This window comes from Balaenoptera physalus, assembly GCF_965194825.1.
Source record: "Balaenoptera physalus genome assembly, chromosome: 2".
Lineage (NCBI taxonomy): Eukaryota > Metazoa > Chordata > Mammalia > Artiodactyla > Balaenopteridae > Balaenoptera > Balaenoptera physalus.
The window spans coordinates 176,390,220-176,417,556 of NC_138883.1; the positions used below are offsets into that span (position 1 = coordinate 176,390,220).

Sequence of the window (27,337 nt, forward strand, 5' to 3'; positions counted from 1 at the left end):
GGAGCACAGGCTCTGGGCGCGCGGGCCTCGGCAGTTGTGGCACACAGGCTCAGCAGCTGTGACTCGTGGGCTTTAGAGCGCAGGCTCAGTAGTTGTGGCACACGGGCTTAGTTGCTCCGCGGCATGTGGGATCTTCCTGGACCAGGGATCGAACCCACGTCCCCTGCATTGGCAGGTGGACTCCCAACCACTGCGCCACCAGGGAAGTCCCGCTCGGAACTTTTTAAGCCTGGGAGTATGGAAGATTGCTGATGCTGGTCATCAAAAATGGAGAGCTGAGTAGTCGCACTCAGTATTGGCAGGGAGCAGAGAATAATTACTTTCATCTCTGGAATGCTAAATCGGAGGTTAAGGTAGAGCATTCTAAACAAGGTGGCCTAGAAGCAGCTGGAGAGATGGGAATGTCACACAGGTGAAAAGGTCAAGGCTGTAGATAAGAGATTCCAACAACTGTTGAAGAAGTGAGTTCGGAGAGAAAAGAGCAGAGAGCTGAGAACAGAAGCTTTATGAGACCCTGCTACGAAGGATGAAAAGTGGTGACCCACCTGCCACGTCAACCTCCTGGAGTGACTGTTGCTTTCTTACTGAAAACGTTGTTCTCTAAAATCACAGACTATCAGAAACTGCCCCTTGAAAGTACATCAGTAAGAAGAAAACATCCCACTCTTGCCGAAGAGTCTCAGGCACAGAGAGGCAGCCTTGACTGATTTCTAAGCCAGGTGCAGAGCTGCGGGTAAGGGGTTTCTGGAGACAACGTTCCACATCTATCTTAACCTTGTAGTTCCAAGGAAACGAGACTTTGGGTCCACTTGTAGTCCAGACATGATGCCACTCACAGCTCTGCTTTGTTGGGACCAATCAAAACACAACTTCATTTAAATTTTACCTAAACTCCACACTTCCCCGAAAGTCCTGTAACAACTCCATCTTTTTCTGTGTTTGGTGAGATGCCCCAGGGCTCCTTAGATGTGAACTCTCCCCCATTACCGTGGATCAATAAACCTGAATCTGTGGAATCTAGATTCATTTCTGGGGGTATTAGGACGATCGGGCGAGGACAGAGAGCATGGGAGGCTTTCACAGTACACTCCTCCATTTCACAGACAAATCCTGGGGACCAGGAGAAGGGTTTCTAGTTGTCTTTGCAGGTCTTCCGTCTTTACACTCCAGGTACCGAGACTGACGAGTTCCATAACGATTATTACGGGGTCACTGGGACCCCCAGTTCCCCGAGGGCCTTCTCCCACCTCACCCTACTGTTCCACATTTCTTCAGCACCTTGTATTCCTCAGACGAAATCTCCTTTTTCTTGCTTTGTCCTGTCTTCCCAACCCACTCTCTCGGGAATGAGCGACCGCTTGAATCAGAAGCCAGGTACCGCCCTTCATTCAAACCTTCCTTTTTCCGGCAAAGCGCTCTAAAAAGGTGGGCTAGGAATAAATGTATTTCCAGACCAAATAGAAAGCAAACACTTCCCAACAGGACTATAGTGTTTTACTTAAACCACAACATCAAGCAGTCTTAACAAGTCCCTTGTACTCTAAAGGAAATAAAGCTAGCGCTTCAGCCAACTCCGGCGAATCCTCCGCCGGGGTCCACAGGTCCCTCTGCGCGTGCGCGTCGGGAAACTTGGCCCTGCGACCCCGGCTCGGAGCGGCGGCGCGGGCGCGGATTGGTCGCCGGGGTGCCGGGCCCGCCGCGCGTGCGCAATGCTCCTCCCGCCCCGCGCCGCCCCTCCCACCGCCCGTCGCCAGTCTGCGGCCTCTGGAATGAGAAGGCGGTAGCCGGCGAGCCGGCGAGCGGACAGCAGGGCGGGCCGACGGTGAGCGCGGCCTGCTTTCTCCGAGGAGGAAAGAGGAGGTCGTGTTCTCGGTCTCCGGGATCCCCCAGCCCCGCAGCCTGCCCCGCCGGCGAAGGAGAAGCTGAGGAGCCGCCGCCGCCCGGCGCCGCCGCCATGGCTGCCATGATGGGTCGGAAGTGAGCCTGCGGGCGACGGTGCCGGCGCGGGCGCTGCAGCCCCGGTCCCGGCCGCTCCGCCGGGGAAGCGCGACGCAGCGGACCGCGGGCCCTCTGCCTTCGCGACCCCAGCCCCTCGGCTCCGCCCGTTTCCTTCAAGACTAAGCGGCGGGGAGTGGCTCCCGGCCTCCGACCCCGGCAGCCAGGAAGATGGCGGACCCGGCCGAGTGCAACATCAAAGTGATGTGTCGCTTCAGACCGCTGAACGAGTCCGAGGTGAACCGCGGCGACAAGTACATCGTCAAGTTTCAGGGAGAAGACACGATCATGATCGCGGTGAGTGCCCTTGGCCCCCTCCTTCGGGCCCGGCCGCTCCTGGAGTTCAGGGAAGCGGGGAGCGAGCTTTGGGGGCCCCGATGGCCCCGGGGAGGGGCGCGGCGCCTCCTCGGGTGCTCTTGGGTCGCCCCGCCCTGGTCTGCGGCGCCGGCGACGGGAAGCACCCGCCCTGGGTCCGCGGCTCTCCCGCACCTGGGGCGCGCGCGGTGGGGGCGGTGCGGGGCGCGGGTTGCGGGCACCGGGGCCGGCTTCCGTGCGCGTGCGGGTCCTGGTGCAGGTGCTGTCGGGGGGTCGCGCCGCCGCCTCCCCCCGACTTTCCATTTGGGCGCGTTGAGCTCTGAGACCTGTCCTCCATACCTTAAATAGTCATGATGCGTGGTCTCGGGGAAAGCCGTGTGCGTTAGACTGCATCGTGTCCCCTGCGGGAGAAGGGAAACTGCACCAGGCGCAGTTGGACCCGTGCCCTGGGTGGTCGCCCAGCCCGCCTTCGGGTTTACAGTTACACACGGCGGACGGGGAGGGCTGCGAAAAGAAGTAGGTGTCTTTTGAACTCGGAGCGCTCGACTTCGTTTCGTCTTGCATCGGATCTGGCCGATTCACGCTGGGTTATAAATGAGTCTCACTCTCACTGGGTTTTACGGGGTAACGGTATGGGAAAGAGTGTTCACTCTTTTGTGTGTATATCAAAGTATTACAACAGCAGTCTTTTTGAGAAAAAGGTAAAATTGGACCAGTAAACTAGGTTTCTTGTTAGTGTCAGCTTCCTACGTCTACAGTCGGGAGCTACCTTGAAGAACTTGATAATGCCGAGGATGGTGAGATACTGTCCTTCGTAGTATAAACCATAACATGACTAGAGTTGGCGGATCATTGTCAACTTCTCAGAGACCAGAAAGTAAGGTGGGATTGGTGTCTGTTTTTGTTTTTGTTTTTTTTTTTGAGGTCTGATCTCTGGGATTGAAAGGTCTCTGAAAATAACATCCCCAGCTCACGGAGATTAAAATGGGTGGCAAGATACTGCCCACAGAACGGTGAGCTGTGACTGGAAATGAAAGTCATCTTTCTTGGTGATGCCGTTTGGCACAACTTGCTTCTACATTGCTGTCATGCTACCCAGTTTTAACGTTGACTTTTTCTCTAGTGGTATTCCACATTTGGCATATGTTTGGATAGTTTAATTTGGAAACCGGACAAAGGGATCACGGGAGATGGAACATGGAAGATGAAAAGCATTGACATGTAAGACAGAACTCAAGTTCTTTAGAGTTTTTATGTGAACGTTTCCAAAGTTCAGCTCTAGAATATGAATGTCATAGCTCCACGTGGCTCAGGAGGATTTTGGCAAACAAGTCGTTAGGTTCCCAACAACTGCCAGCTATTACTGTGTGAGGACTGTCAGGCTGGTTCTTTGTTAGCAAGTCCACAGAAAAACTCAGGCTATAAATGACATCACGGTGAGGCCAAGAAGTTAAGCACGAAAATAGTCATCCTTTCCTTTAGGGTGATAATATTGTACGTGCGTGGAATCAGAGGACGCTTGCAAGGCCTGGGTTGTTAGTTGGCAAACACTGGTAGGCTGCTAGTTTCGCACAGAGTTTTTATGATTATTCAGCCTCTCAACAGTGGTTCAACATCACAGCTGTCTTCCTTTCAGATTTGTAGTAAGAATGTCTTATTTCTTCAGATTTTTTTTGTGTGCGTATTTACACAAATCTATAAGTATTATCAAGATTGATGTGTTGGAATGATAGAATTTAGGATTCACAAAATGTTTTATGATTAGGTTAGAAGGCAACCTTCTAACGCAGGCCAAATGTGACATAAGATATGAGGAAAGAGTTAAAAGAATATAAACAATTACCACAGGAATTATAACGTTTATTTTAGGTTGTTTCCTTTTAATTTCTTTACTTAGGTTTCCTTAACATTTAAATAAATTTAAGTGATAATATTAGAAATCGTGGGTGAGTGATTTGAGTTGTGAATCAGTAATGAACAGTTGGCCTTTAGATAAACTGGTAAGCATTTTAGTCGTTTGTCTTTGTTTTTTGTTTAAGTCTAAGCAAAAATACATTACAACTGAGTGTGATACAGCTTTAAAAAGTGTAAGGCAACATGTTTAATTCATTATTTTCTGAAACCAATCTTTTGCATATAGTAAGTCATTAATTACTCTGAGGTCTTTTTTTTTCCCCCCAATTTTTTAAAGTGCTTCATTTTATCTTTTTAAAAAGTTGTCTGGGAATTTATAAGGGCAGCTAGGAGGAGTGGAATTAGAAAATCTCTAGGTAAAAGTCATCTCGTGGTTTATTTTGTTCATTTTACACGATCCTGATCCTGATTCAAAGTAAATAGTTTAAGAAGGAATTAATGCAGTGCAGCATTTAAAATTAAATTATCTTAAACGATTTTACAACATTTTGTACACAGCTTTCTGGTTAAATCAAAATTTAAAAAATAAGTATTTTAGTTTACAGTGTTAACTGAATTGTACGTATAATCAGTGCTCACGTAGAAGATAATTTTTTAGGATTCTGATTTTCCTATAAGTTCAGTTTCCAATATTTTGTCCAAACTTTTTTCCTGTTACTCATATAATCAGGGATTTTAATGTAATGTGACCCCATGGCAATGTAATCTTGTAGTGTTTCTCTGTGCTTTACAGCCTTTGTACAGATTTTTTTTTTTGTAATTAAGTGCTCAGTGAAGTGTTATAAATATCACATATTGAATGAAATAAATGCATTATTTTTTGAACAACTTTGAATGATACAGATTTGCTTTAGATATGCAAACTTGTTATCCACAAAAACTGGGGGACCAGGGCAACACCTTATATAGTTCAAAGGAGCCTGCTGAAAACACCAAATAAAAAAATAAATAGAAAAGGTTATTCCCACATTTATTTATGCATCGTGAAAATGGAACATGCATATTTGCATCGTTAAGCATCTTTACTAATCATCATTCCTTATGTGGTATACTGTAGAGGCTGACGGAACCCAAAACAGGCTGTTGTAGTTCATTGAAGTTAGACCCAGTTTCTTACCTCTAGCACAACATGATTTCCCCTTTCAAATGAATGATGATTTGGTGTTTGATCCTGATTACCTTAAATACGAAAATTAAAAGAGAAGGAGCCATCATAATATACCTTTACAGTTGTGGAATGTTCACCCACAATCTATCTAAGGAATCTAACTAAGGAAAATCTAATATGATGTAATCCCATGTGATCTGAAAATCACTATTCCGAATTCCAGAGAAAGACATATTCCTGCCAGAGGGTGTCCTTTGTAACCAAATTTGGTGTTCAGCCTGGTCCGTGCAGATTCAAATAGGAACCACTTCACTTAAGAAATCTAAGGTAAGGGCTTCCCTGGTGGCACAGTGGTTGAGACTCCGCCTGCCAATGCAGGGGCACGGGTTCGAGCCCTGGTCCAGGAAGATCCCACATGCCGTGGAGCAGCTAATAAGCATGTGTACCAGCCACAACTACTGAGCCTGCACTCTAGAGCCCACATGCCACAACTACTGAAGCCGGCGCGCCTAGAGCCCGTGCTCCGCAACAAGAGAAGCCACGCAATGAGAAGCCCGCGCACCGCAACAAAGAGTAGCCCCCGCTCGCCGCAACTAGAGAAAGGCCATGCGCAGCAACGAAGACCCAACACAGCCAAAAATTAAACAAACAAAATCTCCCCCGCAACAAAAAAATATTATTTGCCTTATTTTGGAGAGATGCAGTTGTCACACTATTACCTGTTTTTTGTTAACTTGTTTCTTGCAAGTAAAATTAAAATTAATCATGAGTTCTTTAACCCTAGAAGCTGTCTCCATTTCGATTTAGTTAACATTACTTGATCACTTATATTCGATCCTAGTATATAGTTGTTTAGCTTAGTATTCAAGAATCTATCCAGCCTTATCCTCTATTATTTTTTGAACACTACTCTCTGTACTAATTAATATCATTTCTAAAATTGTTACTCATTTACAATATCTGATACCTTATAGGTGCTTAATAAATGTTTGCTGGATAAATGAAGAGGGAAAATTACTTTCTTTTTGATAGAAAAAATAGTAGTATGGTTTATTTCTGTTATTTTGACTGTACTTGTGTTTGTTTTCACAGTTGTTTATTGTGAATACATCTTGTACAATCAGTGAAACAATAGATTATCTTTTATTAGCCACACCTGTAGATTTGAATGATAATGTCTCAGAATCTTAGCAAAAGGACACTTTTATGTATGTCGTAGCCAAAGAATAATCAGGCATTCAGATGCCTACATTTAATTGATGTCAAAGTGAGGTCATCTGAGTATATCCTTCAGGAATGCTTTCAGCTGCAGAGGGAAAACAAACTAATAGTGGTTTAAATAAATAAGAGGTTATTTTTCTCACATAAGAAGTCTGGAGATGGGCCTTTAGTTCTACTTGCTGACTCTGTTACCCTCTGTCATCCTAAGTTATTGACTTTCCCTCATCGTATTTGTCGTGTTTGCAAGGTGGATGTTCCAGTTCCAGACCTTCATTCCAGAAAGGAGAAAGGGTAGCTTCAGCTGAGGCGGTCCTTTTTATCAGGAAAACAAAACCCTTCTCTGAAACCTCCCAGCAGACCATCGCTTCACTTCATGGTATCTAGAGCTGGGTCATGTGACACTAGTTGCAAGGAGACTCAGCTAGCAGGTGGTTAGCTTCCAGCCTGTCTGGTGGGAGGCCGGAAGGGGACGGGGAATTGGGAATGGCTTTGGACAGGCCTTTAGGGGCTGTTTGCGTCATCTTTACTGTTATTCCAAGCTTTGGGGAGGGGAATTGTGGGGTAGAGTTTCTAAAAAGTATGGTCTTTTTCAGCTAAGACCTAGGAAGTATTTGATAATGTTAAGGATTATTTCTGGGGTCGTGACTTTATTTTGGGGCCCAGCTCCCTTCCTTTACTTTAGAAGAGACTAGAGAGCCGTCATACACTTACTTTCAATACCAAGAATTCCCTTGCTCCCTCTCTCATCTTTAGATGCTCACTTTCTCTCTTAGATTACTAGATTGTTCCTGCCAGCATTTAAACTTGCTCAGGTCTTGTCTATCTTAAAAAACAGCTTTCTTTGAGCCACAGCCAGATTTCTGTTCAGTTATCTCCTATTCTTTTTTCAACCTTTTCCAATCTGATCTTTGTGGTTGTTGGATACTTCTCAGTTTTGCTTGTCCTCACAGCTGAATTTGACACAATCACTTCCTCCTTGAAAATTCTTCCTTGACTTGCATGGACATCATAATCTTGATTTTTTTCATTTCATGTCTCTGGCTCCTTCTCAGGCTACATCAGCAGTTCTCTAAATGTGTCCCCAAGATCCTTTAAGGGGCCCACAAAATCAAAACTTTTCAAAATAACACTGAGATGTTACTTGCCTTTTTCACCGTGTTGACACTTGCATTTGATTTTTGCATCCTTGCACTTCAAACTTACAACATCCTTTGGTTTCTTGAATGCTACAAGCTCCCTTCAAGCCTCAGGCTCTTTCAGCATCCTGTTCCCAATGCCTGGAGTACTTCCCCACGCTCACCCTCCCTCATGAGTAACATTGAAGAGAATGACAGTGAGCTGGGTGCTACTTACTCTTCAGTTCTTTAACATCCCTTCTCCAGAGTGTGTCTCTGGCATTCTTCTGCCTTCCCCAGTCTCAGGTTCTCCTCTCAGTGCTCTCATAGCACTTTCGTTATCACTCTGTTGCGCAAGTCGGAATTCTAGTCACTTAATCATTTGTCTGATGTCTGCCCCACTGTTACTTAGGTTCCACTAAAGCAGAGAATGAATCTGTCTTGGTCATCATTCTAGCATGGTGTCCGGCATAATCGGCACTCCATAAATACTTATTAAGTGGATGAACGGTTGAAATGCTGTTGCAGTAAACTGAAAAGCTGAATGGAATAGTGGAAGGAGCCCTGAACCGAAAGACAGGAGATTTGGGTTTGAATTTTAATTTTGTCATTTACAACTTTTGGACCTTTCACGATGCTAATTCCTTACCTGCAAGATGATGTTAGTATTGAAAATAGGGTCTCAATATCTGCCAGAAAAGATACGCATTAAATAAAAATTCACTCAGCAATATGAGTGCCCGCCACAGTAGTGCTAATTTCTGTGCTAGGCTCTGGAAATACAACAAAGACTAAAACAGACATGCTTGTTTTTGTGGAGTTTATTCTAGTAGATTTCTTCTTGGGCCCTAAGGTCCTTTCCACAAAGATTCTGTGACATGAAGTGAGGCATAGTAGGTATCCTAATTTGAAGGTTGAATATATGATGACATCTTTAAAGGAGCTTAGAATTGTCTGTTCACCTTTAATCTGTGTAGTTGAAACCCTTGTTTCTGTTTTTCAGTCCAAGCCTTATGCATTTGACCGGGTGTTCCAGTCAAACACATCTCAAGAGCAAGTGTATAATGACTGTGCAAAGAAGATTGTTAAAGGTAAATATATTTAACCTGCTGAGTTGTCCCAGCAATAAGTCAAATTTTGTTTGTGATCTCTCCTGTTTACCCAACGTTCTCTTTTTCATTTTACGTTCCCTTTCCGTTTAGTTAATTGCAGAGGTTGTTTAAATAATAAAAAGGTCAAATATAGTTAGTAACCTATTGCTCATATTCCATGAACTAATTTATATACAGTACCTATTAAAGGGTGTTATGATAATTATAGTGTTACACACATGTTCTTGGTAGATGCATTTCTATTAGATATTGCCAGGAGAGTTTCTAAGGTAGCAATTGTAGAAACACAGCAGCATGAGGATGAAGACAGAATCGCTAGACAAGTTTCTATAATGTATTAGGAAATGGCAGTCTGTCATTCTCCCATTCCATTGTTATTCCTTCCCCAGGGACTTACCTTGTAGTCAACTGCGAAACCCTTGAGGAATTCAACAGGGGTTGCCAAAGATGAGAAAAGTGTGTACATTCCAGTTAATACTATTAACCTATACTAAGGTATTTTTCAGGTTTATGTTTTCTAAAACCATAGAACCTTAGAGCTGAGCGGGTGTTAAGTGATTATCTGGACTTACTTCCAGTTACTGCAGAAATATCTTACATCAAAGAGATCTTATGATTAAATAGCCATTACTTCGTGAAATGCTTTATATCACTTTTTGACAGGTCTGATTGTTAAAGAGTACTTACGCGATTGAGGCAACATCTCTCTTCCTATAGTGTTCACCAGCGTAGAGGGGTTGGGATTCAGTATCAAGTGGAAGGTTAGGATTAAGTAGGAGCACAGACATTTCATCTAGTAACAGGAGAAAACGCAGAGTTTATGGATAGAAGTAGGTCCATTCGTGTGATGGAAGGAAAATGTACATGTTCTTTTCATATTAATTCCAGTGTGTCTCTGATGTAGGGAGCAAAGTCATCACAGGGAGTGAGGCTGGGAGAGGAGGTTCTAGGAAAAGGTGCAGAGTCTTCTAGCAGGTGTGGAGGTGAACGGATTAGGGAAATGTGGCAGCGTTGCCAGGCAACGGTAAGAGCCCACTTAGGTTAGCTGCCAGAGAGTTGAATTTACCCAGTTGTATTTTGCCAGGCAAGTACAAAAGAGGGAGAGAAGGGCAAGCGATGTAGTCGAGTGCTGCTAATGGTGAACCCTGGAATCTAAGCTGCCTGGGTGGGGGGAGGCAGAATTTAAGGGACAGTGAAAAAAGGTGGTAAGGTTAGTGTGTTATAGTCTCAGTGGAGTCAAAGGTTTTTTGGAATCAGGGTAATAGAAGGAGTAAAAGGAAGTGGATACTTGGTGTTAGGAAGGCAGTGCAATTAGTAATGAAAGGTCTAGAGTGTGACCATGGACTCGGCATCTGAAGGAGAAAAGGATAAGATCATGGAGAAAATTAGGTTCACGGATCTAGAGGCCAGAGTATCATCTAGTACATGGACATCTAGTAGTGGGATCACCCACTACGTGGACATGAAGCCACCAGGAATTACGACACGTATGGAGTTGGTGAGAGACAGCGGACTGGAGGGAGAGTTAATGGGTGATGCTGTAGACGACTGCAAGAAAGAGGAGCAGGCAGTGTCAGCTTTCGTTGTGAGCATCGCAGAGTTTTCCAGATGGGTCTGTCATGGAACGCAGTTATACTACATTCTTTGATTTTGACTTAACTTTTGTCGTCAGTACAGCAAAAGATTGCTTTTTTAATAACATGAAGTTGTTGATTCATGAATTCATGGGCAGTTTAAATGTATGAAACTTTTTCACATCTGCTGCAGCCAACATTAGACCCCAATCCACACTTAAGTATTGGAGTTTTTTTCATCAGGCATAGAACCAGCATTGCACATTTTTTTCATCTGGCATCTGCACAAGGCTTTAAAGTGCAGATTCCATTTTGTTCATTTTAGCTCATAATCCTATTTTGAGTTTTGTTTTTACAGTTGTCTTACAAGGGATCTGAGTTGGCTATCAGCATGTTTTAATAAGTCTGTTATGGTGACAAGGATATTGAAGGCTTTTTTTTTTTAAGGTCTTTATTTAAGCACAGTGGAGTTTGGAAAGTATTACTATGAATCATTTATAAAGTACTTAATGGGCCATGGTTCTTAGCCTAATCTTCTAAAAACGGAATAAGGTTGTTGGCAGTTGTTAAATCATACGTGGTATTTAACCAACTTCAGATTCTCCTACCTGTACAGTTGTCTAGTTCTTAGCTTGCCAACGTATCCACAAGAATATGATGAAAAGCTTGCATTGTTTTGTGAAATCATGGTGCATGACTCTGGTGTTCCCCCAAAGTACTGGTTGAGTGACCCAAACAGGAAATGAGATTAGTTTAGCCATAGCTTTTCCTCAGTGAAATTTTGGTATATTTGTCTGAGGTTCCCAGAATCTGTTGACTTTTTGCTTTTTGAAAACGAGTGTAGCATTTACAAGTTAGTCATCTTCTTTTACCTCCATTCCCTGTGGTTTTTGTGAAATTTTTATCCATGGGATGTAATTCTCTTATAACTAGAAACTTGGGCTCATTTAAAACCATTCTTTGGCTATCCTACCCACCTCAACCCCAAAGTCGCTCTCAGCAGTGTTTTTTCTGTTGTTCATTTTGCAGATGGTGTTGTAGAAGACGGTAATACATCGTTTGTTGACATAATCACCTTTTCTAGGCAGTGCAGGTCTACTCACTTCTGAATATTTTAAAAGCTCTCTTTAGGGCCTTACTTTCTATTTTGTTTTGTTTTTATAAGACTCACTTATCCTGGGCTTTTACCTTTCTCATACTGTTCTAGTGATTTTTATCTCTTTTGTACATCTTCAGTTATGTAGTCTCTTAACAATAGGCTCATACCTCCCTTTCTCAGAACTCTGCAGTCTGTGGTCCTGACATCTAGGGTACTTGTTTCTACTACCTTTTGTACTGTTTTCATTACTATTTACAACTCTGAGATGACATCATTCTTTTTTTGAAATCTCCTTTTCTCAACATTTTGATTCCTTTTACTTTTTACCTTTTACCAGCAGATTCCTGCTTTACTGTTGGGAACCGAGTTCTGGATAGCAGTTCCCTTCTTTGCAGTATGGTTAAGAGCATAGGCTTTGGAATCAGACAAACCTAGGTTGAAGTCTAGGCTCTGCCACTTTCTAGCTTTGTGACTTGTGGCAAGTTCCCCAGCCTTTCTAAGTCTCCATTTCCTCTTCTGCAAAATAAGGGTACCGTGAGGATTTTAAAAGATGATTCATGAAAAAGTACTGACTCGCCCTGGACAAGACACAAATGTGGCGGAGTTAGCAGTAAACACGTAGCTTTAAGGAGAGTGATGGGGGTGGGGGCTAGGTGAGGTGTCAGGGCAGGAAAGCAGTTAAATACATGGCCCACTGGACTTGGGATACTCACTGGCACAGAGATCAAGTAGAAGGCCATGGTAAGAAACTGGTAGGCAAGGATTGGCAAAATGATGGGTGAGCTGGTGCTTCTTCCGCGATGTGGATTCGATGAGCAAGCTGCCGGGAATGAGGTGAGAGCAGCTGGTGTTCTCTGGGCTCCTGCCAGCCCACCGAGGTGGCATTGCTTCGTAAATATCTGTACAAGTGTGTAACACGTATAGGGCTGTTGTTACCTTTTCCTTTCTGTAGATTCATCAGATAGATTTTTTTTTTGTTTTCTTTTGAGCATGGTTTATCCACTTGTATTCTCTAGAACTCTGAACCCGAGTGATGTCTACAAGTTGGTTTCCCTGGTATAAAGTAATTGTCATTTATTCAATATTTGCTATATGCCAGGCATCTTACCAGGCCTCCAGGGAGTCCCCAGTTTCCCACCATAGCTTCCTGACCTGGACTGTGTGCCACTGTATCCACCTTAATTTTTCCAGGTGTAGCCTGCCATGTATTTATTTTGGTTCCTCTGTTCCTTGGGAATATAATGTAGTAGTTAAGAGCTTGTCTTTGGAACCAAGACTGTCTGGGTTTGCATCCCAGCTCTATCTTACTGGCTGTGGAACTGTAGGCCACAGTTTCTCAGTTTCCTCATCTATAAAATGGGACTAAAAATAGTACCTTCCATAGGGTTTTGTGAGGATTAAGTACATTCACATATGAAAGATTATTAGAGCCTGGCACATAATGCTTTTCAAATGTTAGCAGTAATGTATATATTTTTAAATTTATTTTATTTATTTATTTATTTTTGGCTGTGTTGGGTCTTCGTTGCGGTGCACGGGCTTCTTGCTGCGGTGGCTTCTCGTTGCGGAGCACGGGCTCTAGGTGCCCGGGCTTCAGTAGTTGTGGCTCACAGGCTCTAGAGCGCAGGCTCAGTAGTTGTGGCACATGGGCTCAGTTGCTCTGTGGCATTTACCGCCACCAGGGAAGCCCAGCAGTAATAATTTTATATGATGACTTCTAATTCTCACAGCCTTCCCCTAAGCAGACATTCTGCTGATGAGGAAGCTGAAGTTCAGAGGGATTAAGTGACTTTTAGAAGGTGATAAGCTGTTCCTTCACTTGCTAAATATGTTTTTCTTGTTTGCAAAGTATGAAAGTAATATTTGTCCATAGTTCCACCTCTGTCTGTTTGTCACAAGAAAGGCAAAAGTATATTATAGAAGGGGAGGGACACTTTAGAAAGATGCTGTATGAGTAATAGTAGTAATCATTCAACAAACATTTGAGTTCCTACTAAGTGCCAGGCACTGTGCTAGGAGTTAAACACAGCCCTGGCCTCAAGGATTTTACAGGCTAGTGAGGAAGGCAGACAAGTAAACTGATGGTTGCAATAGACAGTCATCAGTATTATGATTAAATGCAGGTGCTACAAGAACACATAGGATGGGACTCTTACCTAGATTCGTTTGGGGGTGGAATTGGATTGGAGAGAAGTAAAGCCTAAGCTAGTCTTAAGGATGCACAAGAGTGGGAAGGAGAGTGAGAGATTTACTCCAGACAGAGAGATGCATGTGAGCTAACTAAGGCAGCCCACATGAGAAAAGTACCACCTGTGTAGGGAAGAACATACATTATGGTATGACTGTGACGTTGAACCGTATGAAATTGTCAGAGTCAACCATTTTTACCAACAAAAACAGCAGTGTGAGGGGAAGGATGGTGGGAGATGGAGCTGAGTAGGCAAAAAAGAGCCAGTTCCAAAGGTGCCTAATTTTATCTGATTACAGGTGAGTGCTTTCTGGGATTTTCAAAGAGATGAGTATTATTTGTGTGTGTGTGTGTGTGTTTAAAAGAACTGTACTTTTAAGATATGTGCATTTCATTGTATGCAAATTTTATCTCTGAAGAATAAAAACTGCAGAACACTGAATTCTAGCCAATGGTGTATGCATGCTGGAGTATTTCGGTGGAAGTGAAGTCTGCAGTTCACTTTGAAATGCATTAAATAAATAAGACGGATTAAGATGATTAAGGCCAACAGTAAAATGATAAAATGTTAGTGATAGAATCTTGGTAGTGGTTATAGGGCTGTTCACTGTAAAATTCATTCCGTTTTTCTGTGTGTTTAGGCTTTTTTATAATAAAGTGTTGGCAGTTAAATCACTATAGAAAGCAAAGGTCAGGAATGGATTTGAAGGTAGGCAAGAAGGGATTATTTTCCTAATTGGTAACAGTTGTTACTTTAATGATAGCCTGGTGCCTCTAGAAATCACCTAGTCACTTACATCCCTGCTTCCGGAACAGAGAGCCTAGATCATAGTGCTCAGTAAATACTTGAACATTGACTATCCCGTAATCTCTGTAATCATATAAAATTTTTAAGTTTTGCTTGAAGTCCCAAATATAGACATGTGGCATACATTGTTTATCCTATGAGCCCTCATATGATGTGTTTCACCTAACACAAAATTACCATAATATCCTATAGACATATGCTACTAATATGATCTTGGGAAGGTCACTTATTCATTCACCTAACAGTATTTATTAAGTACTTATTGTGGTAGTTGCTAGGTAATTGGATCATATCATGAATGAACCTTTCATGTATAGATCTAACAAAATTAGGTTTTATGTGATTGATTAAAAGATCTTAAGCAGAGGGTATGATACCGACATGCTGAGAACAATTATATGTAAAGGAAGTGGATTGGAAAGGGTCTGGTGCTTTTTTTTTCTCCAGATGATTGCTTCTTCAGAGTTACAGAAATACTGTAATCTTATCTATTTTATTCTTTTTAAAATTCTTTTATATTGCTTTGGTAATTGTAACAAATGTACCATATTTTTATTTTTTATTTACTTTTGGCTGCGTTGGGTCTTCATTGTTGTGCACGGGCTTTCTTTAGTTGCGGCTTTTGGGGGCTACTCTTGGTTGCGGTGCGTGGACTTCTCATTGCGGTGACTTCTCTTGTTGCGAAGCACGGGCTCTAGGCATGCGGGCTCAGTAGTTGTGGCTCACGGGCTCTAGAGCACAGGCTCAGCAGTTGTAGCCCACGGGCTGAGTTGCTCCGCGGCATGTGGGATCTTCCCGGACCAGGGCTCGAACCCGTGCCCCCTGCATTGGCAGGCGGGTTCTTAACCACTGTGCCACCAGGGAAGTCCAGTCTTACCTGTTTTAAATGTGATTCTTGAAATTATTTTGCTTCCCTTCATAAAACTGAAAAGATTTTGAATGAAAGTTTCAAATGTTTGAGATCTCCTAAAATCTTCCCAGGGAAGTAAGTAGTAATACCTTCTTTTCCTTATTAAATATTTCTGTAGCAAATCTGTTACCTAGTTAGCTGTGCCCAACGTTGGGACCTTTAAAAAGTTTTTTCTTTTCTTTTTTCTTCTTCTTTTTTAAAATAATCAGTTAAAAAAAAACGAGAATTGACTTGCTTACTACAGGTTTACTTTCCACTGTTACCATCTGCTGTTTCCAACTGAGGTTTCTCTTTTTACTTTGGCTTCCTCTAAAATAGAATGTAATTTTTTATATATATAAATTTATTTATTTATTTATTTATTTTTGGCTGCGTTGGGTCTTCGTTGCTGTGCGTGGGCTTTCTCTAGATGCGGCGAGCGGGGGCTACTCTTCATTGCGGTGCGCGGGCTTCTCATTGCAGTGGCTTCTCTTGTTGTGGAGCATGGGCTCTAGGTGTGTAGGCTTCAGTAGTTGTGGCACATGGGCTCAGTAGTTGTGGCTCGCAGGCTCTAGAGTGCAGGCTCGGTAGTTGTGGTGCACGGGTTTAGTTGCTCCGCGGCATGTGGGATCTTCCCAGACCAGGGATCGAACCCATGTCCCCTGCACTGGCAGGCGGATTCTTAACCCCTGCACCACCAGGGAAGTCCTAGAATGTAATTTTATAGTACCTTTCTTTTCACCAAAACAAACAAAAGCAAAACCAAACAACCAAACAAAAAAACAGAACAAACTGAATCCCTGAAAACTGGAAATTAAAAGGTCACCTTGTTCACTCACATCCCTCCCAGCCCCCCCTTTAGCCTAGTAAAGGAAGATGCTTAAATGTTAATGGTAGGCCTTAGGATACACAAAGGGCTAGAAAAGCTTTTCGCTGTTTGTTTTTTGTTTTTTTTTTTTAATTCCACGGGACCTCCCTGATAATCGGTTTTGAGGTAGGACTGGGCTTGTTACACTTTGTATAAGGAGGTATGTTGTGTGGGTTTGTGAGGCTTAACCACCAGTTAACCACCAATCAGTCCTACTTCTAAAAGCTATTTCATGTATGTATGCAAGCTGCCAGAGCACTTTTTTTCTTTTAGGTCACATAAAGCTTTGGAATACAGGTGTAATGACATCTGAGATGTACATTGACAGGAGAGACGATTATAAGCAGTGGAATTTAAAATTTGCTTCTTACTGACAACAGGAAGTAATCTGGGCTGCAGAGAAAGGAGTTCCTTAGGTGGACCATCACTAAGAGGGTTACTATTAGTATATTCTTATGTCCTTTAATGCCTCGCTTAAGGGGAGAGAGAAATCCCTAATGTATAAAGTCTCTTATGTTTTCATAGATGTGCTTGAGGGGTACAATGGAACCATATTTGCATATGGACAGACCTCCTCCGGGAAGACACACACAATGGAGGTAACATCTCACAGTCTGTACTTAGATGTAGTTGCCTGCGCACGGTGCACTCATTCATTATTTGTGACATCGTTTTACCATACGCTTAAACAGCTTTATTTACCCTATTGCTTTGTCTCATACACGTTATATATGAGTAACATCGTTGTTGCAATCGAATCAGTTCCTGAGTTTGAATGGTGAAACCGTATATTTGAAATTATATCTAGCTTTGTTTTATCCACATAACCACAAAATTATGAATGTTTTAGAATTAAGTAAGAATTCTCCGTCACCTTATAATGGGATATTTTGAAATTTTTAATGTTTGTGTGCTTTCAGTTCTATTCAGAGCACTTAATTTTTTCCTCCTCTCCTTGGTCGTGTCCGTGTGTCCGTCCCATTTCCCCACCCCCAGCCAAATACTTGCCCCTCTTCTCTGATAAGGTCTCCAAAATTATCAGAGCTGCTATTAATAATAAATGTGAACCTGCTCAAGCTTTGCTTCTAGAAGACAGCCTGTAATTTTCTGCCACTGCTACAGAGTATCTGCTTTTATCATTTATCTGAGCATTCCATATAAAGTAAATGACTGCTTATTTTAGTGTCACTCATGTTACTCATTTCCATAACGTCAGAGAACAAGCACATTCCTAGCATTTGGATGAATTTGACTTGAAGTAGATGCAACAATGCAGATTTATATGCCGAGCAACTAACGAACATTTTCCTAGAATGTGTTCATTTACAAATGTGCATAATCTGATCTAACAATTAAATGAAAGGCTAAGATCAGTTGGTAACCCATATGGTTGGCATATATTATTTATGTGTAACTTACGAAAATATGTAACAGTTGAATTAGGTTTTTTTAGGTGAAAAAAAATGTGGCTGTACAAAAAAAAACCTAATTCAACTGTTACATATTTTCGGAAGTTACACATAAATAATATATGCCAACCATATGGGTTACCAACTGATCTTAGCCTTTCATTTAATTGTTAGATCAGATTATGCACATTTGTAAATGAACACATTCTAGGAAAATGTTCGTTAGTTGCTCGGCATATAAATCTGCAATGTTGCATCTACTTCAAGTCAAATTCATCCAAATGCTAGGAATGTGCTTGTTCTCTGACGTTTTTCACCAAAAAATGGCAACAATTAGAATTCCTATCCTCTGTTGACTGTAAATTATAGATTAAAAGTTTTGATTTTTAATTTGTATGTTACAGTTTGTTTAAGAACTGGTTTTGTTTTCTGTTTAGGGTAAACTTCATGATCCAGAAGGCATGGGAATTATTCCAAGAATAGTGCAAGATATTTTTAATTATATTTACTCCATGGATGAAAATTTGGAATTTCATATTAAGGTAAAATCATTGGGGAAAGGTTGTATTTTATTTTATTCCTAGAATAATTCTGTTCAGTACTTTTTCTTTTAAAAAAGTACTTTTAAATATTTTAAAAATTATCTTACGGGCAGGTGTAGCTGAAAGATTATTAGAATTAGTAAACTCAGATCCTTCATCTGCCGTGGTAAACAAGTTAAGCTGAGCCTCTCTTGCCTTAGCCGCCTTCTCTGTAAGATAAGGAGTTGGCTACAAAGCTCAAAAGTTCTGACTAATTACACCTAATTAGTCTAATTTTAGGAGAAGATACATAGTGGAAAATGTACTTTAGTTACATAAGGAGTTTAGTGGATTTAGGGCTTCTCATTAGAATAAGAGCTGTGGCTGAGTTGTCCCCATAGTCTAGATGGTACCTGGAACTCAGACCCCAATAAATATTTAATGAATAAGTGAATAAATTACTTTGTAATTTTAAGTGGTTGATTTTTCTTTTCCTTTATTCCCTCTGCCCTGTAGGTTTCATATTTTGAAATTTATTTGGACAAAATAAGGGACCTGTTAGATGGTAAGTTAAATTCTTGCTCTTCAATCATTTTTCAATATACCACATACTGCTTTTTTTTTAGTAGTAAATGTGAGACCATTTCTTAGTAACCTACATGAAATTGACTTAAATTATAGGAAAAAGTTTTAATTGAATGCCTTTGGACTTACTGAAAGCATATGTTGTGGGTGCTTTGTAAGTAGTAATTAGCACATTGGACTGGAGTCCGGGAGCCTGAGTCTTGAGCGCTCATCTTCTGTCCGCTGTCGGTCAGAGATACTGTCCTTGGCAAACCATTGAACCACTCCAAAATGTGGGTGGCAGGCGTTGGCCTGGACCTAAAATTCTATATTGCTGCATTGATTTCTATATACATCTCCTACTGTTTCTATAGGCTCTTGCTTTTATAGTGATATTTACATATATTTGAAGTTTATGTATTATTATTAGGCTGCTTGGGGAGACAAATAGTTGATTGACTATTTCACAGCCAGTGTTAGAGTTTAGGGAAATGTTGTTAATGTTATTTATTTTTCTTTTTCAGTTTCAAAGACCAATCTTTCAGTTCATGAAGATAAAAACCGAGTTCCCTATGTAAAGGTACGTATAATACAGAATATTTAGAAAAGCCCTACAATAACATTTTTTTAGGATAGTGACATACTTTAAAAATTTGTTTTACAGGGGTGTACAGAGCGTTTCGTATGTAGTCCAGATGAAGTTATGGACACCATAGATGAAGGAAAATCCAACAGACACGTAGCGGTTACAAGTAAGTAGCCTATGTATTAACACTAGTTAACGTACAAACTGCCTTAAAATATCTTTATCAAGTTGATTAATTGTAAGATTTTTCTTAGGTGAAATAATGCTTTAGAAATTATTAGTAAGGGAAAGCCGTGTTTGTTGACAGTTGTTTGTGTGGTTTCTTTGCAGATATGAATGAACATAGCTCTAGGAGTCACAGTATATTTCTTATTAATGTAAAACAAGAGAACACGCAAACGGAACAAAAGCTGAGTGGAAAACTTTATCTGGTTGATTTAGCTGGTAGTGAAAAGGTAAAATCTTTATATTCTGATAGATACCTAAGCATTTTTACGAACTTTAGCTCAGATTTGGGCTTGTGTATTATTTATTGTCATATATTGAAAATGTATATCCAATTATACATTTTGAGAGTCACAAGCATTTATGCCAATGCTTTGTCATTACAAATTTACTGTCATTTGGGCCACAGTCCAGTTCAACCAATAAGTGTTATCCTTGACTTAAGGTGTGTGCTTTTATTGAGAATGTGTTGAATGTATGTCATTAAGAATTTTACGGGGTATCCTTTTCCTAGTTTCTGGTATCTGTTTTATTCATATTGGCAGTGGGCTCTCTCTGAAAACTGGTAACTATCCATTAGTCCTTCGGATTTTGTTGTACTTCTTTCTTTCTGACGATTATTTAACTATTACAGTCGAATACAATCTGATTCTAGTTTATGTCAAAATCAAAATAAGTTCAAATGTTTTAATATTGACCTATATGTGAAACTTTTTTGCTGTTCTGCTAATGTGTTGTTTCTTCTGATTAGAATGACATACCTGCTCCCTTTTACGCAAAGTCTTATACACATACTTCAAAGCCCGTCTCTAATTTTGTGAATACTGAGAGGCTGTTTTTTCAGCCATCATTGCTAACATATTATTCTATTATCTTTAATATATATATTTTATATTTTTTTAATAGAAGCAAGTTTGCTTGTATAATATAAATTTGGTCTCTCTCTTTAACAGTTACAACATCAACATTATGCTTCAGTAAATTTTTTAAAGTTTCTCTTTAAAGAGGGTTAACAGGCCTCCGTGGTGGCACAGTGGTTAAGAATCCGCCTGCCAATGCAGGGGACACGGGTTCGAGCCCTGGTCTGGGAAGATCCCACATGCCGTGGAGCAGCTAAGCCCGTGCGCCACAACTGCTGAGCCCGCGAGCCACAACTACCGAAGCCCACATGCCTAGAGCCCGTGTTCCACAAGAGAAGCCACCTCAATGAGAAGCCTGCGCACTGCAACCAAGAGTAGCCCCCGCTCGCCACAACTAGAGAAAGCCCGCGCGCAGCAGCGAACATCCAATGCAGCCAAGAAAAGGGGGTGGGGGGTAACAAATTAGTAAACTACAAATGTACGTGTAAATTGGTTAATTTCAGGAGCACACCTAAAAATAAAATTTGGTATCTTCTTAATCCCATTTTTGTCATGCAGCTAGTTACTTGACCAAGGTCTCAGAAGAGTCATACTCAATAATAATGATAACTTACAGTAAATACTTGGCAAATAAAATCATGAACCTTTCCCTTTTCTTTTTTACTAGTTACTGATGACCTCTGAGCTTTTTAGAAAATCAAAGAAAATCACCTAAACTCGTAATTTTGTTTCGTTTTTTTGAAATCTTATGTATAGGTTAGTAAAACTGGAGCTGAAGGTGCTGTGCTGGATGAAGCTAAGAACATCAACAAGTCCCTTTCTGCTCTTGGAAATGTCATTTCTGCTTTGGCTGAGGGTAGTGTGAGTATACTTGTCTTCTATTTCCCTGTCGTTAGTTAGTGGAGAATTACAGATAGATACATACATGTGCATGGATGTGTGAGTGAGAGAGGGATTCACTGAATCAGTATGTATGAATAAATTGTCTTTTAGGGATTTATTTTATAGTATTAGTATGTATATCCTAGTTTCCATCTTAATAACTAGCATTTAAAACAACTGAAAGCACTTTGTAGTTTATTGTAAAGTAGCATATTTCTACAACAAATTTTATTACGTAGAAACCCATTGGTCCTCTTTGTTTTTTTGTTTGTTTGTTTTTGTATGTAGACATATGTTCCATATCGAGATAGTAAGATGACAAGAATCCTTCAAGATTCATTAGGTGGGAACTGTAGAACCACTATTGTAATTTGCTGCTCTCCATCATCGTACAATGAATCTGAAACAAAATCTACACTCCTGTTTGGTCAGAGGTTTGTTGTTAAGAAAATGTAGTCTATACCACTTCCTTCTCTGCTGCGATTACTTCTTATCTTTTTAAAAAAATTTTTTTATTGAAGTATAGTTGATTTATAATATCATGTAAGTTTCAGGTATACAGCATAGTGATTCAGTTATATACATATATATGTATATATATTCTTTTTCAGATTATTTTCCCTTATAGGTTATTACATAATATTGAGTATAGTTCCCTGTGCTATAAAGTAGGTCCTTGTTGGTTTTTTATTTTATGTATAGTAGTACGTATATGTTAATCCCAATTGCTTCTTATCTTGTTATAAGTGCAACAGAAGTCTTTATGTGATTGATATTATCACCCATATTTTAACTTACTGGTTTATATTTTTGTCTCCTCTTCTGGACTAGAATCACCTGAAAACCAAGTATTACATTTACATACCCTCTGTAGAAAATGCTTGTTGAATTAAATAAAATTGAATGGGATATCAAAAAAAAAAAAAGAAAAGAAAAGAAAATGTAATCTAAATGTAGATAGGCCTTTTGTTTATTAAATCTAGGAAAGTTTCAGGTAGGTATTCAAACCTACCTGAAAGTAGATTGTGAAAGTAATTGTCACATTCTTCCCCCCTCCCCTTTCCCCAACTACTTCTCTTAGGGCCAAAACAATTAAGAACACAGTTTGTGTCAATGTAGAGTTAACTGCAGAACAGTGGAAAAAGAAGTATGAAAGAGAAAAAGAAAAAAATAAGACCCTGCGGAACACCATTCAGTGGCTTGAAAATGAACTCAACCGATGGCGTAATGGTAATAACTTATGAATTTGTCATTTTGAGTTTGCTGAATACAGATTTAGACCTGTTTTATAAATTTAAAAGGCATTAGGGATCATCAGATAAAAATGAATAAAATCCTTTACATTAAATTCTGATTTTACCTGAAATAATAAATAGAGGCATAAAGGCCAACTAGCTAGCTATAGAAGTCTCAAGATGGCAAGATGCTTAGCTTAGGGTGAAGTCAGTTAAAATGATAAGATTTGATGACTGGCTTTAGAAGATGGGGGAGAGTCAAATGTAATTCCAACTTTTCATATCTCAGGGACTGAGCAGATAAAGTTGGTAAGAGCTGCTGAAATTGAGTAAAATTGAAATTAGTTTTAGACAGGTGAGTTTTATTAACCATTCTGTTGTCTTATTTTAGGAGAGACAGTGCCTATTGATGAACAGTTTGACAAAGAGAAAGCCAACTTGGAAGCTTTTGCAGTGGATAAGGATATTACTATTACCAATGATAAACCAGCAGCCACAATTGGAGTTACTGGAAACTTTACTGATTCTGAAAGAAGAAAGTGTGAAGAAGAAATTGCTAAGCTGTACAAACAACTTGATGACAAGGTAAGTATTGTTCATATTCAATTCTGTTTTAGAACATTTTTGACATAGGTATTTTTATGTTCTAATTTCAATATTATGGGTCCTTGTGACCTATATACATCTTCCTAGATTTCTGTTAACCTTTTCAAGATCATTGTATTAACAAAAAATACAAAATCACAATCTCTGTTTGTATGTAGAAACTGTATATGAGGCATATCTTTTTTTCACTTTAAGCTAAAAGAACTTTCAAAAGGAAATTTGCCATGGGTCCTTGGAGAGCCTTAATGAAATGTTCTTAGAATCAGGGATCTGAGGGCTCTAATAATAAAAGTGATGCAAGAGATTAGACAGAGGGAACAGAATCGAGTGGAAATAACCTCTTCTGCTTTGATTATATCAGTAGTGTGAAAAATAGCACAATTTTGAACCAAGTAGAGAGGGTGGGAAAAACAACAGTAAAGAGACCAGAAGAAAATTGTTCTGGCTTTGTTTTTGGTTTTTGTTATTAGGTGATGTTTTTATTGTATTTTAAACAGAGATGGTAGGTAGGTTTGAAGTGGCTACATGGCTTTATTTTCAATACAAAGCTTTAAGCATGTTTATTACTTTTTAGCATTTAAAGTATTTAATGAATAGCTTTCATAAACATAAGCCTTTTTTCTTATTGTGTGATAAGTATGTTACTATTATTGATAATTGAAATTCCATCTGTTTCAACACTGTCCTAAGATAAGAGATTGGAATAAGCTATGTTGAATTTGGAGAAAATGACTTTGAAATATTGGGGGGTGGGTAGTAATCACAATTTGTGTTAGGAATCAGTTAGAACCAGGTTGTGAGCTACTTTGTTAACCTGTTACTAAAAATTCTAGGATGAAGAAATTAATCAACAGAGCCAATTGGTAGAGAAACTGAAGACACAAATGTTGGATCAGGAAGAGGTAAATTGAATACCTTTCATATTGCTTCCAGAAAAGCTTTATAGTTTGTCATTATCACTTAAATATAAAAGATGAAGGCATCTACAGAGCTCAGAATATACTCGAGTACATTTTTTAAAATTTTTGAATATGTTCATGCTTCACTGTGGATATTCTATGAGACCGGTACATCATACAGACTGAAGCAAAGATTGACTTAAGGTTTTTTGGGGTTGGGTTTTTTGGTTTTTTTCAGTTTGAGTTCTAACTGGAGGGGGAAAGATGACTTTTTTCTTTTTAACTCTTGTCTTCTTTCCTTGTACAGTGCTGTTTTGTCTTATTTTCCCCAAAACATTTCTTTTCTTTTTTAAAAAATTTATTTATTTTATTTATTTATTTTTGGCTGTGTTGGGTCTTTGTTGTGGTGCGTGGGCTTCTCGTTGCGGTGGCTTCTCTTGTTGCGGAGCACGGGCTCTAGGCACATGGGCTCAGTAGTTGTGGCTCGCAGGCTCTGAGCGCAGGCTCAGTAGTTGTGGCGCACGGGCTTAGTTTCTCCGCGCCATGTGGGATCTTCCCGGACCAGGGCTCGAACCCGTGTCTCCTGCATTGGCAGGCGGATTCTTAACCGCTGCGCCACCAGGGAAGCCCCCCAAACCATTTCTTACTGATCCTTGGGAAAGACTTACTACACTGAGCTGGAGTAACCTTAGATTCCCCCTCCCTTTATGAAGCATATTTCCTCATGGAAGTGATGAGGGAAGGAGTATAAAAAAGTTAAACGCAGATATATGTCTAAAGGGATTATTAAAGAAAATACTGATTTCTGAATTGTATTGCCTTTGTTTTTAGTAATTTGTAGTTTAGGGTATGACTTTCATCATGGAAATGAGAATGTCAATGAATAAGATCATTTTTTACCCCTTCACCATTTCTACCCTCATCTAACCTGTTGTTCATTTCTGTCATCTTCACTTTCATCTTATTTCTTTCAAGTTCCTTCTCTCTAGTTTTTCACTTTGGACCCTCGTTTTATCTCACTTGGCAGAATGGGGGGATAATTGAAAAATGGTCCTTTGTTTAAGGTTTGTTCTGGGGATGGGAGCAAAGACTATACAGCTTCAGTGAGAGACATCCAGCATCAGTCAAGTTAATCCTGGTCAGATCATCTTTATTCTTATTTGACCTCTAGCATTGTTTCTCAGAGGAGCACTAGTAACGTTTGCATAATTCTTCATTTATATGGTTCTGTCCTGCACATTATAGTAGGACAGTTGGCATCCCTGGCTCCCACTTTGAAGGGCCATTGTCATTCTGCCCCATTAGAAATACTCCTATACATTTCCAGGTGCCCCTACTTAAGAGCCGCCGACCCTGGGCAATTACTGTATTCTCCTAACTAGTCTCTTGGCTTCTTCCAGTTCAAATTTTATTTACTGATAACATGTTTTCATGAGGCATGGCTCAGGTGCCACCCTCTGTTGCCCAAAGAAAATCTAAACTTTTAAAACATTACTGATTTCTTTCTTTTTCTGTGCCCACTATTGTGAGCCTTGTATGCCTTTTTCTTTCTGTTATGTTAGTTTGTACATGACAAAAATCTTCCTGTCATGGCCACCTTCTCCATGAATACCTGTCCAGAAATATCCCCCCCCTTTTCCTATACTACCAAGCACTTTGTCATGTCCTATCTCCTTTATGGCTCTTACATTTCATCTTGTATTGCATTTATTTGTGTACCTGTCTTTCTTCCACTAGATTCCTCAAAGGAATCTTTGATTTCCTTTCCATCTCCCACAGTGTCTAGCACAGAGCCTGCACATAGTAGGCATTCAGGAGATAGGTTGAATGAATAAATGTTACCATGCATAATAACATCCACATTTCACTCCCTTTGTGATTTGCAGATGATAACGGAAATAGGTTATTTTTAACTTGTATACGTTTTAAAAACCTGTGTACTTTGGGTAAAACAGATACTTTTATTCCTTTGTATAGCTTCTGGCATCTACCAGAAGGGATCAAGATAATATGCAGGCTGAGCTGAATCGTCTTCAGGCAGAAAACGATGCCTCTAAAGAAGAAGTAAAGGAAGTTTTACAAGCCTTAGAGGAACTTGCTGTCAACTATGATCAGAAGTCTCAGGAAGTTGAAGACAAAACTAAGGAATATGAATTACTTAGTGATGAGCTGAATCAGAAGTCGGTAGGGTATAGTTTTCTTTCCTAATACTATACTACAAGTGTTCTTAATTGAAAAATTACCTCAGTAACTTATTTCTATATAAGCTCAAGATTGATAACGTCAGTTCTTAAGGAACTCAAGTGTCAACTTTATTTCCTCCCATATGTGAAGCCTTAAAGGTAGAGGGAGGAGGGTTATCTTTTTAGTTTTTAAACATCTATTAATACGTAATTAAATGATATTTTAAAACATATTGACTATTCCAAATATTATTCTACTGTTAAAAAAGTAAAACTTGGCTTCTAGTTGCTCAGTAAAGTTATTAGCTAATTGTTCAAACTAGAATTAAAAATGTGCACATAAAAATAAAATAGCAGGATATGTAACTTCATGTAACTTATGTTTTGTTCACTGTTACGTTTCCAGTACTCGGACCGGTGCCTTCCTAGGACAGTGTAGTTGGATCTTCCTTGTGATTCCCCAGGGGATGAGGGTTTTGTTTTCATAGCTGTAAGGCGGGGATTGCTGCCCCCCAACAGTGACGCCAGGAATAGTATATAGCTGTGATTGCTGCTGCAGTATTTTGAGTATCACCATGGATGAGCTCTGTTTCTTAAAAGTTTTCTTGTTGTTAATGCAAACTTCTTGTTTACGAATCACATTTAGAGTTGGACCCAGGATCACTGCTCACTATTTATCTCCCTATCCGTGTCAAGTGTCTAAAGGAAAGCAGTCAACACTATGAAATGGCATTTTTAAAAGGCTTCCTGCCCCTGGAGAAGTTCCTTTTCCCTTTTTAACCTCCCAGCTTAGAGTTAGCTTGAAGTTACAATTTAATACCATGGAGATCAAGACACCTTTATAACTCTTAACTGAGTTGCATTATTAGCAAACCTAATTTCTGTTTGAAAGAACAATAGGAGTTTCTTACAACTCTGTAAACTGTAAGTGGGTCCTTGGTCACTGATTTCAGTCTTTAAGACAGTTCTGTTTGTGTCCCAGTTTATATATCAGCACTGTATTGGTAAGGAGTTAGAAACCCCTAGAGTGTTCTGCATCTTTTTATATGCTTACAATATTGCTGTTCAGCTGCTAGAGAAAATGTCTGGTAATTTAGACCTGGTATTACACTGTAGGTCAAACTGAGTGAACACACAATATACCGCTATTCAGATACTTAA

At 40.1% G+C, this 27,337-nt stretch overlaps 1 protein-coding gene across 2 annotated transcripts in view; it reads left to right on the forward strand.

The window, feature by feature from the left end:
* Window positions 1–1,761: 1,761 nt before the first annotated feature.
* KIF5B (kinesin family member 5B) overlaps window positions 1,762–27,337 on the forward strand; it is a 46,431-nt gene continuing 20,855 nt past the window's right edge. Inside the window, exons 1-14 of one of the 2 annotated variants that reach the window (XM_082452770.1) lie at window positions 1,762–2,292; window positions 8,672–8,759; window positions 16,732–16,805; window positions 18,053–18,157; window positions 18,653–18,701; window positions 19,225–19,280; window positions 19,365–19,452; window positions 19,617–19,741; window positions 21,128–21,232; window positions 21,542–21,687; window positions 22,335–22,483; window positions 22,880–23,073; window positions 23,928–23,996; window positions 25,971–26,177. In XM_082452770.1, the coding sequence (XP_082308896.1) occupies window positions 2,167–2,292; window positions 8,672–8,759; window positions 16,732–16,805; window positions 18,053–18,157; window positions 18,653–18,701; window positions 19,225–19,280; window positions 19,365–19,452; window positions 19,617–19,741; window positions 21,128–21,232; window positions 21,542–21,687; window positions 22,335–22,483; window positions 22,880–23,073; window positions 23,928–23,996; window positions 25,971–26,177 (1,581 nt within the window). In that variant the 5' untranslated portion in view covers window positions 1,762–2,166. Of the gene's footprint in view, window positions 2,293–3,462; window positions 3,532–8,671; window positions 8,760–16,731; window positions 16,806–18,052; window positions 18,158–18,652; window positions 18,702–19,224; window positions 19,281–19,364; window positions 19,453–19,616; window positions 19,742–21,127; window positions 21,233–21,541; window positions 21,688–22,334; window positions 22,484–22,879; window positions 23,074–23,927; window positions 23,997–25,970; window positions 26,178–27,337 lie in introns of those variants that run through there. The other variant, XM_082452771.1, reaches the window with a different exon arrangement.